This window comes from Geotrypetes seraphini, chromosome 9 (genome assembly GCF_902459505.1).
Source record: "Geotrypetes seraphini chromosome 9, aGeoSer1.1, whole genome shotgun sequence".
Taxonomy (NCBI): domain Eukaryota; kingdom Metazoa; phylum Chordata; class Amphibia; order Gymnophiona; family Dermophiidae; genus Geotrypetes; species Geotrypetes seraphini.
The window spans coordinates 71444433-71460816 of record NC_047092.1 but is presented as its reverse complement, the minus strand read 5'-3'; the positions used below and the strand labels follow the sequence as shown (position 1 = coordinate 71460816).

Sequence of the window (16384 nt, the reverse complement as noted above, 5' to 3'; positions counted from 1 at the left end):
TTCTCTCTCTCTCTCTCTGACACTGCAAGAGTGTAGTGACTGTTCTAAACAAGCAAGGTATTGCAATACGAGTACATACAGTATTTTGTATTAAAGTGTTTGGGTTGTGGAGTTTCCATTATTTCTTATGGGGAAATTCATTTTGATATACGAGTGTTTTGGATTACAAGCATGGTTTGCTTGCAAACCAAGGTTTTACAGCAATAGAAAACTGCCTTTTTGGTGATCATGCTAGGGAAAGTCCCACATTAGTGCACACTAAGTCCATTTACTAGTGCAACTTAGTAAAATGCTCCTTAAGTCTTTTGAGCATTTTGATCAAATCATATAAATACCATAAAATGAATCAAAAAATGTGCAAAACCATTCTCTTCTAATATTTCTGCTGTAAGTGAATTTTTAAGAAGGTATACCATTTAGATATAGAGAAAAATAATATAAGAAATGACTTACCTCCTAGAGGTGGACCAATTAGAACTGGACAACATTCAATAATCGTAACAAGTCCAACAGCACTGGAGAACCTGGTAGCACCGACAATATCCATTAGAGTTTCAAACAGGACACAGCTGACCATGCCAAAGGCAAATCCAAAAAAGATGGCATACACGACGAGTCCTTTGTAGTCATTGGCAAATGGGCTTAAGACGTGGCAGATGCCATTGAATAAGACAGCAAAGCTGAAGAAGTACTGAATCTTTGGGCGGATCAATTTAGAGTTTGCTACAAGCCCCATAGAAGGTCTGGCAAACATATCTACAAAAGCTAAGATAGACAGCAAAAAAGCTGCATTATACTCATCGATTTTCATATGCTTGGCATATGGAGTCAGAAATACAATAGGAGCAAAGAAGCCAACAAACATAATTGCATTTCCAGATAAATAAATAAGAAATCCTCTATGTTTAAAGAGGGATAGATCTAAATATGTATTAATGATCTGGAAGCATGATTTTTTTTTATCGTTATTGTTCTGCAGCTGATTATCTCCCTCTTCTTTTTCCATATCTTTTTTAATCGTCAAGGTTGCTATTGATCCAACAGGTCTCATGAGAGATCCTGCCACACAGCAATTCAACAGAATTCCTCCCAAAATTAGAAAGCTTCCTCGCCAACCAAATTTATTAAAGAGAAATTGGTTGAGTGGTGCCAATGTGCTCAAAAATACAGGGCTTCCAGCCATGGCCAATCCATTAGCAATGGGCCTCTTTTTAAAGAAATATTTGCCAATGATGGTTAAAGCAGGCTGCAAGTTGAAGGCTAAGCCCAAACCTGAAAAAAAAAAAAGTAAATGTCATAATAGTGTAAATTTAGTATAGTTTATATATTGTACAATGTGTAAGTTAAATAAAAAAGGGTGAGTTACTTCTGCTTATCATTTCTATAGCACTACTAGATGTATACATGAACTTTACTATCTAATTAAGATACAGAGAAGACAAATAGCCAGTTTAAGGAAATATATTTCAACAAACTTGGTTTATTATAGCTACAATTTGATATGTCTTTCAGGGTTCTGCAAGCTGCACAGAATGCTGCTGCCTGCTTTTTGTAGCGTTATCTGGACAAATTAAATCCTGCAGGGAGACCGCTAGTGACAACTAAGAAAGTATGTATGCTCCCAAGCAAACAATCACTAATACTGTACAAATCAATAAGACAGTATAAAAATGGTATGGTCCTTTATTGCTATAAATATGGACTAATATTTCAGAGGGAAATAGAGACCTTCAGAATTTTAAATACAGTAACCCACTGCTGAATAAGCTCAAACACTACAGCTAAAAGTGGTACTAACCCACAATAGTAGTATGGCTTAATGTGCGTTCACACATAAGAACATAAGATCAGACCAATCGTCCATCTAGCCCAGTATCCCATCTTCAAGGATGCCAAGTCAAGTCATAAGTGCCTGGCAAAAAACAAAATAGTAGTAACATTCCATGCTACTGCCCCATGTCTGTCTCAACAACAGACTATGGACATTTCCCCCAGGAACTTGTCCAAACCTTTTTTTAAAACCAACTAAGAGCTTAACTATTCTCTGAGTGAAAAAAATTTTTCTTCCTATTGATTTTAACTGATGAGAAGGGGAGCTATTTTAGATTTGGTCCTTAGTGGAAGTAATTGTGTTGGGTCCCCTAGGAAAAGTGATCATAATATGATCAAACTTGAACTGATATATGGAGTGACATTGCTAAATAAGTTTATTGTAGCAGCATTTAATTTTAGAAAGGGCGACTGATAAAATGAGGAAAGTAGTTAAAAAGAAGCTAAAAGGATCAGTGGCAAAGGCTAGGGCTGTAAACCAGGCATGAATGTTATTTAAAAATACCATCATGAAAGCCCAGACCAGATGTATTCCACATGTTAACAAAGGTGGAAAGAAAAGAAAACAAGAATTGGCATGGTTAAAAGTAGAGAATGACACGGTGACGGTTTACCCGCGGCCACCGCATTTAAGCCGCGGGTCACCGCCGAAAACGGGGAAGAAAACTAGCAGTCGCTGCGGTGACGGGGACAAGGCCATTCACCGACCGCGGAAACGGTGAACAGGTTTGTCCCCGCGGGCCAATGTACCCCCTTCTAGGAACCGCTATTTACCTGTGTTTCACCGTGCTCCTCATTTGTCAGATCAACCCTTCCTGCCAATCGCAGCAGAAGGGTACCCAACCCCTCCTGCCGGTCCTCCCAATGGCCTCCCCTAAGATCGCCGGCAGGAGGGTACCCAACCCCTCCTGCTGGACCCCCCCCCAACGAACCCTCCCACCCCGGAACCCCCTTAGTCTTACTTTCCAAGTTGGACCGGACGGCTCCTCACACGTATGGCCAGCAGGCTTGCCTCCGTCCAAATGAGGCGGGCCCGCCCCTACCCTGCCCAACCCACAGGATCCTAGGGCCTGATTGGTCTAGGCACCTAAAGCCACTCCCGCTATAGGAGGGGCCTTAGGTGCTTGGGCCAATCACGGCAGGAGGGCACCCAACCCCTCCTGTAGACCCCCCCAACGGCCCTCCCGACAATCGCAGCAGAAGGGTACCCAACCCCTCCTGCCGGTCCTCCCAATGGCCTCCCCTAAGATCGCCGGCAGGAGGGTACCCAACCCCTCCTGCTGGACCCCCCCCAACGAACCCTCCCCCCCCGGAACCCCCTTAGTCTTACTTTCCAAGTTGGACCGGACAGCTCCTCGCTCGTCTGGCCAGCAGGCCTGCCTCCGTCCAAATGAAGCGGGCCCGCCCCTCCCCTCCCCTGCCTAACCCACAGGATCCTAGGGCCTGATTGGCCCAAGCACCTAAGGCCCCTCCTATAGCGGGAGTGGCTTTAGGTGCCTAGACCAATCAGGCCCTAGGATCCTGTGGGTTAGGCAGGGGAGGGGAGGGGCGGGCCCGCTTCATTTGGACGGAGGCAGGCCTGCTGGCCAGACGAGCGAGGAGCTGTCCGGTCCAACTTGGAAAGTAAGACTAAGGGGGTTCCGGGGTGGGAGGGTTCGTTGGGGGGGGTCCAGCAGGAGGGGTTGGGTACCCTCCTGCCGGCGATCTTAGGGGAGGCCATTGGGAGGACCGGCAGGAGGGGTTGGGTACCCTTCTGCTGCGATTGTCGGGAGGGCCGTTGGGGGGGGTCTACAGGAGGGGGTTGGGTGCCCTCCTGCCGTGATCGCTGGGGGGAGGGGAGACTTGCAGCACTGCTTATACAGCGACTCTGGCTGTGAGGAACTACAGTAAGGCCAGTGTTGAACAGACTTCTATGGTCTTTGTTCCATGTGTGGTAAAACAGATTAGGATGTGTTAGATAGGGCTTCAACAGCAATTTCAGTAGTTGGAACATTAGAACAAAGTCAGGCAGATTTCTACAGTGTGTGTCTCATGTATGGCAAGACAGATTAGAATATGCTTCAATGGCAACTCCAGTAGTTGAGACTTAAAGAGAACACCAAGCAGACTTCTACGCTCTGTGTCCCTTCATGGGTTCTAATTTTGGCCATTGGGGTTCCTTGGAATAATTGTACCTAAAGGGAGGCCCTACATTCTTTGGGCTAAAGTACTTTCGGAAACCCTTTTGGCCCAAATGAGGTGTATGGGATGGGAGCTTGGGGGTTTGAAGGAGCTCAGTAAGATCTCTAGTAAAGAGGTGGGACTTTGTAAGCATTTAAAGTACATGTCGTGTTTGTTTTTGCATTGCTAGCCCCAGGGGTGGTGGAAGATTAGTGATTGAAAAAACTGTATGAAAAATAACTATTTTAAATTTAGTGATCAAAATGTGTCAGTTTTGAGAATTTATATTAATTAATTTTTTCTCTGCGTGTTTTGTTTTTGTATAGTTATTAACTAATATTTAACTAAGTTTTAAAGTTTTAAAGAATGTTTCCTTTATACGTAAATAAAGAAAAGTGAATGGGATTGCAGTGGCGGTGACGGGGCGGTGAATGGGGTGGCAGTGGCGGTGACGGGGCGGTGAAGAGGATGGTGAGACGGGGACGGGGCGGTGACGGGGATGGTGAGACGGGGACGGGGCGGTGACAGGGATGGTGAGACGGGGACGGGGCGGTGACGGGGACCAATTTTTTCACCGTGTCATTCTCTAGTTAAAAGGTAAAATGAAAGAGGCTATTAGAGCCAAAAGAACATCATTCAAAGAACAGAAAAGGATCCAAATGAAGAAAGCAGATGCAAAACAATGATAAAGAAAGCTTTAAAAAAATGTGAAAAGAAATTTGCCAAAGAGGCAAAAACTCATAGTAACATTTTTTTTAGGTACATCAGAAGCAGAAAACCTGTGAGGGATAATCAAAGAGCAAAAGGGACACTCAGGGAGGATAAAGCCATAGAAGAGAGAATGAATGAATTCCTTGCTTCGGTTTTTATGGAATAAGATGTAAGAGATCTACCTGAACCAGAAATGGTTTTCAAAGGTGATGGTTTTCAAGAGTGTTGAGGAATTGAAAGAAATCTCAGTGAACCTGCAAGATCTACTAAGGCAAATTGACAAGTTAAAGAGTGATAAATCACCTGGACCGGATGGTATACATCCCAGGGTACTGAAAGAATTCAAACATGAAATTGCTGACATGCTGTTAGTGATCTGAAACCTGTTGCTAAAATCATCTGTAGTACCTGAAGATTGGAGGGTGGCCAATGTTAAGTCAATTTTTTTAAAAAAGTGTTCCAGGGGAGATTTGGGAATTACAGATTGGTAAGCCTGACTTCTGTGCCGGGCAAAATAGTGAAACAATTATGAAAAATAAAATTGTGGAACATGTAGACAAACGTTATTTAATGGGACAGAGTCAGCATGAGTTCAGCAAAGGGAGGTCTTGCCTCACCAATTTGCTTGACTTCTTTGAAGGTGTGAATAAACATATGGATAAACATGAGCCAGTTGTTGTAGTATATCTAGATTTTCAGAAAGCTTTTGACAAAGTTCCTCATGACAGGCTCCTGAGAAAATTAGAGAGTCATGGGATAGGAGGCAATGTTCAGTTGTGGATTTTATCAGACAGAAAACAGAGGGTAGGATTAAATGGCCATTTTTCTCAATGGAGGAGGGTAAATAGTAGAGTACCACAGGGATTTGTACTTGAACCGGTGCTATTGAACTTATTTATAATTGACCTGGAAACTGGATCGATGAGTGAAGTGATTAAATTTGCAAATGACACTATACTGTTCAAAGTTGTTAAAAAGCATGTGGATCATGAAAAATTGCAGGCATACCTTAGGAAATTGGAAGACTGGGCGTCCAAATGGCAGAAGAAATTTAATGTGGACAAATGCAAAGTGATGTACATTGGGAAGAATAACCTAAATCATACTTACCAGATGCTACAGTCTACCATAGGGGTCAGAACCAAGGAAAAAGATCTGGGTGTCATTGTAGAGAATACACTGAAACCTTCCGCCCAATATGTGATGGTGGCCAAAAAGCAAACAAGATGCTAGGAACTATTAGAAAAGGGATGGTAAACAAAACTAAGAATGTTATAATGCCTCTGTATCACTCCATGGTGTGACCTCACCTTGAGTACTATATTCAGTTCTGGTTGCTTTATCTCAAGAAAGATAGCAGAACTAGTAAGGTTCAAAGAAGATCGACCAAAATGATAAAGGGGATGGAACTCCTCTCATATGAAGAAAGACTAAAGGGGTTAGGGCTCTTCGGCTTAGAAAAGAGACAGCCGAGGAAAGATGATTGAAGTCTACAAAATCCTGAGTAGTGTAGAATGGGTACAAGTGGATCCATTTTTTACTCCATCAAAAATTACAAAGACTAGGGGATACTTGATGAAGTTACAGGGCAATACCTTTAAAACCAATAAGAGGAATATTTTTTTATTCAGAGAATAGTTAAGCTCTGGAATGTACTGCTAGAGGATGCGGTAAGAGTGGTCAATGCAGCTAGTTTTAAAAAAGGTTTGGACAATTTCCTGGAGGAAAAATCCATAGTCTTCTATTGACATAGACATGGGGGAAGCCACTGCTTGCCCTGGATTGGTAGCATGAAATGTTTCTACTATTTGTTTTTTTTGCTAGGTACTTGTGACCTGGTTTGGCTACCATGAAGACAGGATACTGGGTTAGATGGATCATTGTCTGATCATTAAGGTTATTCTTATGTTTTTATGTTCACTATACTTATTCCTGCTAAAAGCAGGTATAAATGCAGGCATCTACCTTAGTCATGATAACGGAGGTCTTAAAGTTTTAAATTGTCAGTACACTCTTTGACAACTACTATGAGCTTGGTGAAACCAAAATGGTTGGAGGGAAGTTGGCATCTAAGTGGAGAATATATTTTGTAGAACTGCTTGGCCGAACAGATTATCCTGTCTGGAAAGATTCTCCAACCAATAGTGGTATGTGAAGGTATGAATTGAGGTCCTGGTGGCTGCTTTACAGATGTCTTCAATGGGAGTGGAACTACTGAAGTCACCACTGCTCAAACTTTATATGCAGTGACATGGCCTTCAAGTATCATCCCAGCCCAAGCATAGCAAAAGGAGATACAGTCTGTGAAGAATCACTCTCATGGTAGAATGTTGTATAAGGTGGTTCCAATACAAGTGCTTGAAAATCACTGATTCAACATGCAGATGTGAGAGATATGAGGAATACTACTTTCCAAGTGAGATGCTTAAGAGATGAAGATGAGAGTGCTTCATCAGAGTGGAATGTACAACATTAAGGTCCCAAGTCACAGGAGGAGGCTTGAGAGGTGGCTTGGTGTGGTAAAGGCTGTTCATGGATCTGGAAATCAAAGGATGTACAGATGGCTTTTTGTCTAGTGGTGTATGAAAAAAACTAATATCACTGAGATGAACTCTGATTGAAGTAGTCTTGAGACAATAGATGGAAAGGTTAGTCCATAGTCCAGAACTGATGGAAGAGGACAAGTGATTAGGTCTAGCAAGTGGAGATTACACCAGACTGTGAAGCGAGTTCACTTGGATAGCAACACTGTGTGGAAGGTTTTCAAAAAGCTTCAATGATAGCTGACACTGGTGCAGAGAGTACTTCAGCTAATCCAGAACGCTGCGGCCAAGCTTATTTTCGCTAAAGGCAAGTTCGACCACATCTCCCCACTCCTGTCCAAACTTCACTGGCTCCCAGTTCACTCCAGAGTCCTCTTTAAATGTGCCTGTTTAGCTTTCAAGATCCTACATGGCATCCTCCCTCCCGTTATCCCACTCTTCTGGAACTCCTCTAACCCTAATTCCACTAGATCAGGGGTGCCCAACGCGTCGATCGCGATCGACAGATCGTTCGCTCAGGCGACCCCAGTCGATCGCACAGCAGGTTCCCTTCTTCCCTTCTCTTTTTTTCCCCTCCTGACTGGCCCGCCTCTTAAAGAACGCTGGCCAATCAGAGTGCTGGAAGGGCGGGGTGAAGGTCGGTGGGGGACGGAGCTCAGCGCATCACAAGAAATAGAAGCGCCTGTAATGATTGAGGTAAGAGCGAGGCCTAATGCTGCCCGATATACAATTTTAAAAACCCCAAAATCGGCCTCCCAATCAGTGGCGTACCGAGGTGGGGCGGTCCGCCCCCGCCCCGGGTGCATGGCTTGGAGGGATGCACAGCCGTCCAGGTCCTCCTGCCCTTCCTTTCCACCGGTCTGCGCACGGGGCTCGCACCCGCCGCCCAAATGGTGCTGTTGGTTATCGCGAGACTCGCGGGAGTTGACGGCACCATTCGAGCGTCGGCGCAGGAACAGACAGGCGCAAGCCCCGAGCGAGGACCGGGGGAAAAGAAAGGCAGGATGACCCGGACCTGGCCGGCTGTGCACCCCTCCAGGCCGTGCACCCGGGCGGATCGTCCCCCTTCTAAATCCATTGTACTTGTCTTTTATTCAGTTCCACTAATGAGCACTGTGACAGGCAGTTCTTATGGGGCAGTTCTTGGAAGTATTTCTTTGTTTTTCTGTGCCTAAGTATTCTATTAATTTAACTTCCTTATTCCTGTGGGGATCTCCAAAGGGGACGAATGGGAGACGGCCGGTGGCAGGTGGTACTTTAGCAATTCTTACAGGTTGCCATAGGCCTCAGGAGCTGTCTTCCCTCTGCCGTGGTCCTGCCCCTCCTCTAAGTCAGAGACAGGCTTGGGCAGAGGGAAGACAGCTCCTGAGGCCTATGGCAACCTGCAAGGATCGCTAAAGTACCAGCGATCCTCTCTGCAGACTGCTCCCTGCTGGACTTAGGTAAATGGATGTGGGGAGGGTAGGCCTTCGGGGGGGGGGGGAGTGCAGTCCTTCAAGGGGTAGTGCAGGCCTTCAGGGGGGGGAGTCAACCTTTGAGGGGGAATGTGCAGACCTTCAGGGGGGGGTCAGGCCTTCGGGGGAGGGGGGCTGTATAATAAAAAAATATTTGAACATAAATACAAAGTACACTCGGTGTGTATATATATATATATATATATATATATATATATGTTTAGCATTTTTATTGTTGGTAGATCATTTTGACTTGGTCATTTTAAAAGTAGCTCGCAAGCCCAAAAAGTGTGGGCACCCCTGCACTAGATCCTCCCAAAAACTGAAGCTATCATTCCCCTCTGCAAAAGGTATATCCCGCATAGGAAAACTAGGAACATCCCTCCCCTTTAGAACCACAGAACTCTGGAACAACCTCACATCCCCGCTCAGAATTTCAAGCTCCCTCCAATCCTTCCGCAAACACCTGAAAACTTGGCTCTTTTCAAAAATCCAACACCTCCTGCTCTTTGGTACCCTGTCCCTTTTATCTTCCTAGCTCCTTTCCTATAACCCTTCATTGTAGCTCCTTTTCAACCTAACCCTGTAAACCATGCCGAGCTCTATGCTTGTGAAGATGGCGCGGTATACAAACCGAAGGTTTAGTTTAGTTTAGTTTAGAGTATGAAAGCATCTACTTGGTGGGAAAGAGATACCATGCTGTGAGTGCTAATGGATGGCTCTTTGAAAGATAGGCAGTGGCAGCAGGATGAGGGACCAGACCGGATCGCCACACCAGGGTGGCAGAGGGAGAGATGGGATCTTCTGCCCACCCAACTGGGGTCCAGGCCCACCCAAAATTTGATGGTTGGTTATACCACTGACTTGTATATGTGAGTTGCAGAGTTCTCCCTCTCGATGTTTTCCAAATTAACAATTGTAAAATGGATGATCTAGCCGGATGCAGCTTAAACATGCATGGGTATTTCTGCATGCATTTTAGAGATTTTTTTTCTAAAATGCTAGAATGGTATGCATCCTAATCTAGACATATCACGTCTTTTCCTACATTCCATCTAAAATGGGACTTTATACATCTTTTGTCGTGCTCCAATAACAGGCAAGTAGTAGAACCCTTGTCATGCTGTTTTTGCAACAACAAAAAAGCATTGAAGCTTTTATCATAAAACAGAAGTAGGAGTCAGATAATGCAGTGAAATCAGAGGGGTAGGATACTAGTGTCAAAACACAGTCAAATGCTAGATGATTTCTCTGCTCTTGTTTGACTGAAACCTGGCTTTATAAAACTTTCCTGTAATATAAGGTTTCATTTCTCATTGGCTCTTGGCAAATAAAAAGGCCTAATCAAACAGCAGGAGCATTGGAAACCTAATGTTTATAACAATATGTACTGGAATTAAAATATTCAGAACCTGGATGTAATTGAACCAGAAGCTCCTGTCTAAATACAGTCATTTGGGGGTTTATTCAGGTTTTCATTATCATATTTTTATGGCTTCTGTAGGATGACTACTTGGCAAAAACAGTAAATATTTGTTGTAGCCTAAAAAAAAATATTTCAACCACTCGTTGCCAACATCACAAATATTACATTTCTATTTTTCACTCTGCCCATAACATGATTACAGATATAATTCATTCAGACCATATGCAATTATTATTTACCATACAAGAATATATTTACTCTTCCTAAAGGCTGAAATAACCTCAGGACTGAGTGCTAGCACAACTGTACAGCTCCTGTTGCTTTTTATGAGAATCATTTTGGTACTTTAAAATATTTTGCTTACAGATAAATAAGAGTCATTACTGGGGGAGAAAGGGGACTTTTCTTTAACTTAAAGCCACAAAAAAGCACAGTTACTTACCAAAACAGGTGTTATCCAGGGACAGCAAGCAGATATTCTCACATGTGGGTGACATCCAAGGAGGACGGTATGAACAGTGTTAAAAGCGTGCTGTCACTTTAAGTTTTAACAAAGCTTTGAGACTGCCCACGCTTGAGTGCCTTCCCACCCAACATCGGCTTACGGTTCCTCAGTTCCATAATCAAGCTAAAAAGCCAACCAGGGGAGGTGGGAGGGATTTGAAAATTATCTGCCTGCTGTCCCTGGATAACACCTATTATGGTAAGTAACTATGCTTTATCCTAGGATAAGCAGGCAGCATGTTCTCACATGTGGGACTCCCTAGCTTAACTGACAAGGGATGGAGGGAGAGTTTAAATTCTATAGAACTGCTTGGATGAACTGACCATCTCGTCTGGAATAGGTTTCCAGACAGTAGTGAGATGTAAATGTGTGAACTGAAGACCAAGTAGCTGATTTGCAAATATCCTCAATGGGAGTGGAACACAAAAAAAGCCACTGATGCTGCCATAGCTCTGACTTTGTATGCTGTAACACGTCCCTTGAGCAGCAGCCCAGCCTGAGCATAGCAAAAGGAAATGCAGGTCGCTAACCATGTGGAAATAGTTTGGTTACAGGCACTCCTAATCTGTCAGGGTTGAAAGAGATGAACAGTTGAAGCTAAGTCCTGTGTGGCTTAGTCCTCTGTAAATAGTAACCCAAGGCAATGTTTACAGAGCCATTTCCCAAGGATGAGAATGAGGCTTTGGAAAGAAAACAGGTAGCACAATGGATTGATTAAGATGAAAGTCTGTGATTACTTTTGGAAGGAATTTTGGATTCTTTCTGAGGACCACCTTGTTGTGATGAAATACTGTATAAGGTGGGTTACAAACCAGTGCCTGAAGTTCACTCATTTGTCGAAATGAGGTAACACAGATCAAGAAGACTACTTTTCAAGTAAGATGCTTAAGATGAGTAGTTGCAAGAGGCTTCATCAGAATGGTGAGAACTACATTCAGATCCCAAGCAACTGGAGGTGGTCTGAGTGGAGATTATAGGTTCAAGACTCCTTTCATAAACAGGGAAATCAATGGATGAGTAGCTAGAGGTTTATTATTGAAAGGGGCTTAGTATTTACTAATAGCAGTGAGGTGAACTCTGACCAAAGTGGTTTTAAGCCTAGAATTGGAAAGATGCAGAAGGTAGCCTAACAACGAAGAAATGAAGGATGTTGTAGGATCCAAGTGATGTAGATTACACCATGTGGTAAAACGTGTCCACTTGAATCGATAGCATTGCTGAGTAGAAGGTTTTCTGGAAGCAGCTATAATGGCTTGAACTGGGGCAGAGAAATTAAAATCTTCTGAGCTCAAGTTGAGAGGTACCAAGCTTTAGGTGTAGAAACTGCAGGTTGGGATATAAAAGAGAACCTTGACTCTGAGTGAGCAGAGATGGAAATATCTGTTATGGAATTGGATCCTTGACACTCAGTTGAAGTAGAAGGGAGAGCCAAGGCTGTCTGGGCCACCGAAGAACTATGAGAATCATGGTGGCTGGTTCTCTCTTAAGTTTGAATAATGTCTTTAGAACAAGCGGGATTGGCGGAAGCACATGTAGGAACTTACACACGGCAAGATCCATACACAAATCCAAATTAGTGCCAATTAACATCAATAACTGGTTGTTAACGGTTTGTTATCTAATTTATTTGCGCACAAACCTTAGTATCACATGCAAATTTGGGTGTCCAAATTTGGCGCCATTTATAGGATCTAGAACCTGAATATCCTCGGTAGCTGCACCTATCTGGACAACAGTTGCTATTATCTGGATAATTGCTTCTGAATATTTGCCTGAGTGATTTTAAGTGCCCAAGGCTTGTAAGGTCATGTCTGAACTGAGGACAACCCCAAATCTTTTATTCATAAAGGTCAGAGAAACTACAAAAACTAGCTTCTCTAAAGCTATTTGAAATATTACCTATATATTGCAGTATAAGAAGGAGCAATTATCCTTATTTGGCAGATTAATCCTTAGTAGTAATACAAAATTATTGTTAAGGTCTAGGAAAGTTCTAGCTGCCATCATATTGAACCTGGGATTGGATTGGGGCAGGAGTGGAGGTGGATTATTCTTGCCCCATACATTACATTATCTGGTATTGATCTCTGAGTGCAAGGATTGTGTGTTTACTGTTGCACTTGGTTGTGGGGCTCTTACCTTTGGGTCTTTCTTGTCTTGAATAGGCTAATATGAAGGGGACTGGAGGGGCTTCAGTGAGGGAGATCGGATTGGTGAAAGGACTTGTGTGTGTGTGTAGATTGGAGGTGTCCTTGACAGCAATGTCAGCTCTTTCATATACATTGGTGAAGAACTGTGTTATGTACATGTTATCATTGAATCAGAAGCCAAGGACTGGCCTCAACAACGAGACGAGAACACACAACAAGGAGTCATGAGGACAATATGTCAGAAATTCAGCCAAGGGTTTATAGTTCAAAAAGTCACTTTATTGATGAATACACTTCTCCCTCCGTATTCATGGTTTCAGCACTCGCAGTATCACTTATTCACAATTTTTCGCATGCTGACTCCTCCCCCTCAAATTACATCATGAGTAAAGTACTGTACCAATAAAAAGTTTGGCGCTTACCAGCTTTCAACCTGAAAATCTTTGCTTCCCAGCTTTCACAATTGCTGCCTCCCAGCTTTCACCCTGAAAATCGCTGCTTCCTAGCTTCCCAGCTTGTTTGTTATTCGCGATTTTAATATATTAACAGTGGCTGTTACAAAAAAACCCGCAATAAAGTGACTTTTTCAAATATACACCCTTGGCTGAATTTCTGACATCTTGTCCTCACGACTCCTTGTTGTATGTACATGTTATCACCAGATAGCATGTGTGTACCCATACTATCTAGCAATTTATGCAACATGGGTCTATCTGGTAAGTGTCTACTCTGTGCAGTAAATGCAGAGCAGACACTTGCTCTGTCCCCTGCATTTACATCCCTAAATATCAATTCTAAAAAATGAAAAAAGAAATAAAATATGGGTGTCAGCATTGATCTGTAGTTGTTTTGCAGTATACAGTATATCTCCTTTATATGCACTGTAATGAAGATAAATATATTTCAATTCTGCTATAGCCATTGTTTACAACAATTCTCTTACCTCCAATGAATCCAATGCATACATAGAGCTGAACGACACTGGTGCAGAAAGAGGCAGCAATCATTCCAGAGGAACATAAAAATCCTCCTGCTATCACCACTGGACGACTACCATATTTGTTAACCAATATGCTGCTTATGGGACCTGGAGGACAAAAGAAAACATAAGAAATACTAAGTTTCCCATAATTCAGAAATTTCAATAGTGTTTTGAATATCTATTTTTAGAAATGAAACCATGCTTAACATCTTAACTCGGGAATTTAATTTCCATATTTATATCCCGCTTAACTGCAAAGTTCCAAGCGGGTCACAACAAGAAATAATACAATATCATGATAATTCATAAACATGTGGAGGGGCATAATCAAAAAAAGGTCTAAGTTCCCTTTTGGCCTAAGTCTCTAAATTCTGAAAGTAGGCAGCAGGGAAATGTTCATTCACAAAAAAACCCATCCAAATTGAGGTGTTTTTTTGGAATGGCCTACCTCTACGTTCAGCAGTTTAATCGCCCAGATCACCACTATGTCTAACCTTAAAACATATTCCCAACCAAAAAACTGCCCAAGTCCCAAATGCCCCAAACAAGACCTTTTAGGCGAAGAAGGGGCCAGTCCTTCGCCTAAAAGCAGGATTCTGTAACCAGCATCTGTCAAAAACAATGCCAGTTACAGAATCCAGGGGAACCCCCCCCCCCCCACAATGATCACGGCAGGAGAGATGCCTAATCTCTCCTGCCACAATCATGATCCCCCCGAACTGCTGCAAACTGGCAAGAGAGATGCCCAATCTCTCATGTTAGCACCCCAATCTCCCTGAACTGCCACAAACCGGCAGGAGGGATCCCTACCAAGGATTTGGTTGGCCCATGTGCCTAAGGCGCCGCCCACAGGAGGGGCCTTAGGCAACTGGGCCAATTACGATTAGAAGTACCTATTAATCAAAAAAATTAAAACAATTTTTGGATAGGATGGAGGTTTTTTGATCAATGATAGATATTCATCACTACAATATTCTTAGGGAGAACGATACATGTTCCCTAAGTGGTGAATCTGAGATCTTTTCCTCCATTTAGGCTATAATTCTCTAGTATCAATTTGTAATTTATCTGTTGATATACATTTTTCACTATCTTTTTTGATTGTCAAATTACGATTAGCCCAGATGCCTAAAGTCCCTCCTATGGACAGGCCTTAGGTGCCTGGGTCAATCAGACACTAAGCCCCTGCCCGGTGCATCCCAGAATGCACCGGGAAGGGGAAGGCCTGCCATTCCAAGGATGGCAGGCCTGCTGGCTGTAGGACCCATCCATCCAGCTTACAGGTTAATGTGGGTGTGGGGGGGGGGGGCGTTCGGGGTGATTGTGGGGGGGGGGTGGGCGGGGGGGGTCGCTTTCGGCAGGAGGGCTTGGGATCCCTCCTGCCAGTAATCAAGGGGGGTGTTGGAGGTACGCCTTCAGCAGGTAGGGCTTGGGTCCCTCCTGCTGGTATTCATGGGGGGATGGGGGTGTCAGGGTTCTCCTTTGGCAGGAGGCTTGGGATCCCTCCTGCTGGTATTCATGGGGGGCGGGAGCGCACCTTTGGTAGGAGGGGCTTGGGATTCCTCCTGCTGGTATTCATGGGGGGGTGTCGGCAGGAGGCTTGGAATTCCCTCCTGCCGGTTTGCGGCAGTTTGGGGGGGATCGCGATCGCTGCATGGGGGGTGGGTGGGACAGGTTGCCTGGGCTGGTACTTATACTTGTTTTGACTTGGTCTAAGTCAAAACGTATAAGTTCCATCTGCCAACCTGTCAACACTTTTTGGTTATGGCTGCCAGACAAGTAAGTCTAGGTCAGCCCACCTCCCGCCCTTTCCCCTCTTCCAAAAACACCTCTTTTCGCTCTAGGCATTCAGAAGCAGGATGAAAGCCTAAGCTGGTTTTAGATACGTCTAAAACCAGCTTTGATTATCGGCACTTGGACGATCTGTCTTTTTGATGTTCCAAGTGCCAACTTAGGCCACTTTTGGAACGTTTTAAAAAAAATTATGAGCCCTGTAGTTTACATCTTAAAATACGATCATAATATCTGCCCTAATGAGTCAAAGATATTTCTGGAATAACCATATTTTTATTGCCTTCCTATAATGCCCATTATTAGATAAATTTCTTATTTCATTGGGTAATGAGTTCCAAAGCTCTGCAGCTCTACCGAAAAGTGTTATCTTCCTAGAGGAGAACAATCTTCAATTTTGTAAGATGGTATTACCAATAACAATTCACGGAAAGAACACAAATGTTTAGTTGATTGATATAATGTTATGCAATCTGTCAAGTAACCTGGATATAACCCAAATAAAATTTTGAAAATAAAAATCAAACTTTAAAATTTTATTTTTGCCTCAAATGGCAGTCTGTGCAGTTCTCTTCATAGTGGGGTAGCATGATCAAATCTGTTTCCTCCCAGAATAAGTTTAGCAGCAACATTTTGCAAAATCTGCAATTGTTTCATTTGTTTGGCAGGAAGACCTAGCAGACATATGTTACAATTATCCAAGGAAGTAAATATTAAAGACTAAATTATAACCTGCAAATAACCTCTCTCTAGAAAATATTTCATTGTATGCAACAATTTTAATTTAAACCATATTTTTTATGTTATTAACCTGAGTTTCCATAGTTAAACT

General features: G+C 43.2%; 1 protein-coding gene across 11 annotated transcripts in view; it reads right to left on the bottom strand.

The window, feature by feature from the left end:
• Positions 1 to 16384, bottom strand: part of SLC16A7 (solute carrier family 16 member 7) — a 323799-nt gene that overhangs the window by 14971 nt on the left and 292444 nt on the right. For all 11 annotated transcript variants that reach the window (XM_033959550.1, XM_033959552.1, XM_033959542.1 and 8 more), the window contains 2 exons: positions 13723 to 13866; positions 454 to 1272 (listed from right to left, as the gene is read on the bottom strand). In XM_033959550.1, the coding sequence (XP_033815441.1) occupies positions 454 to 1272; positions 13723 to 13866 (963 nt within the window). The remainder of the gene's footprint in view (positions 1 to 453; positions 1273 to 13722; positions 13867 to 16384) is intronic.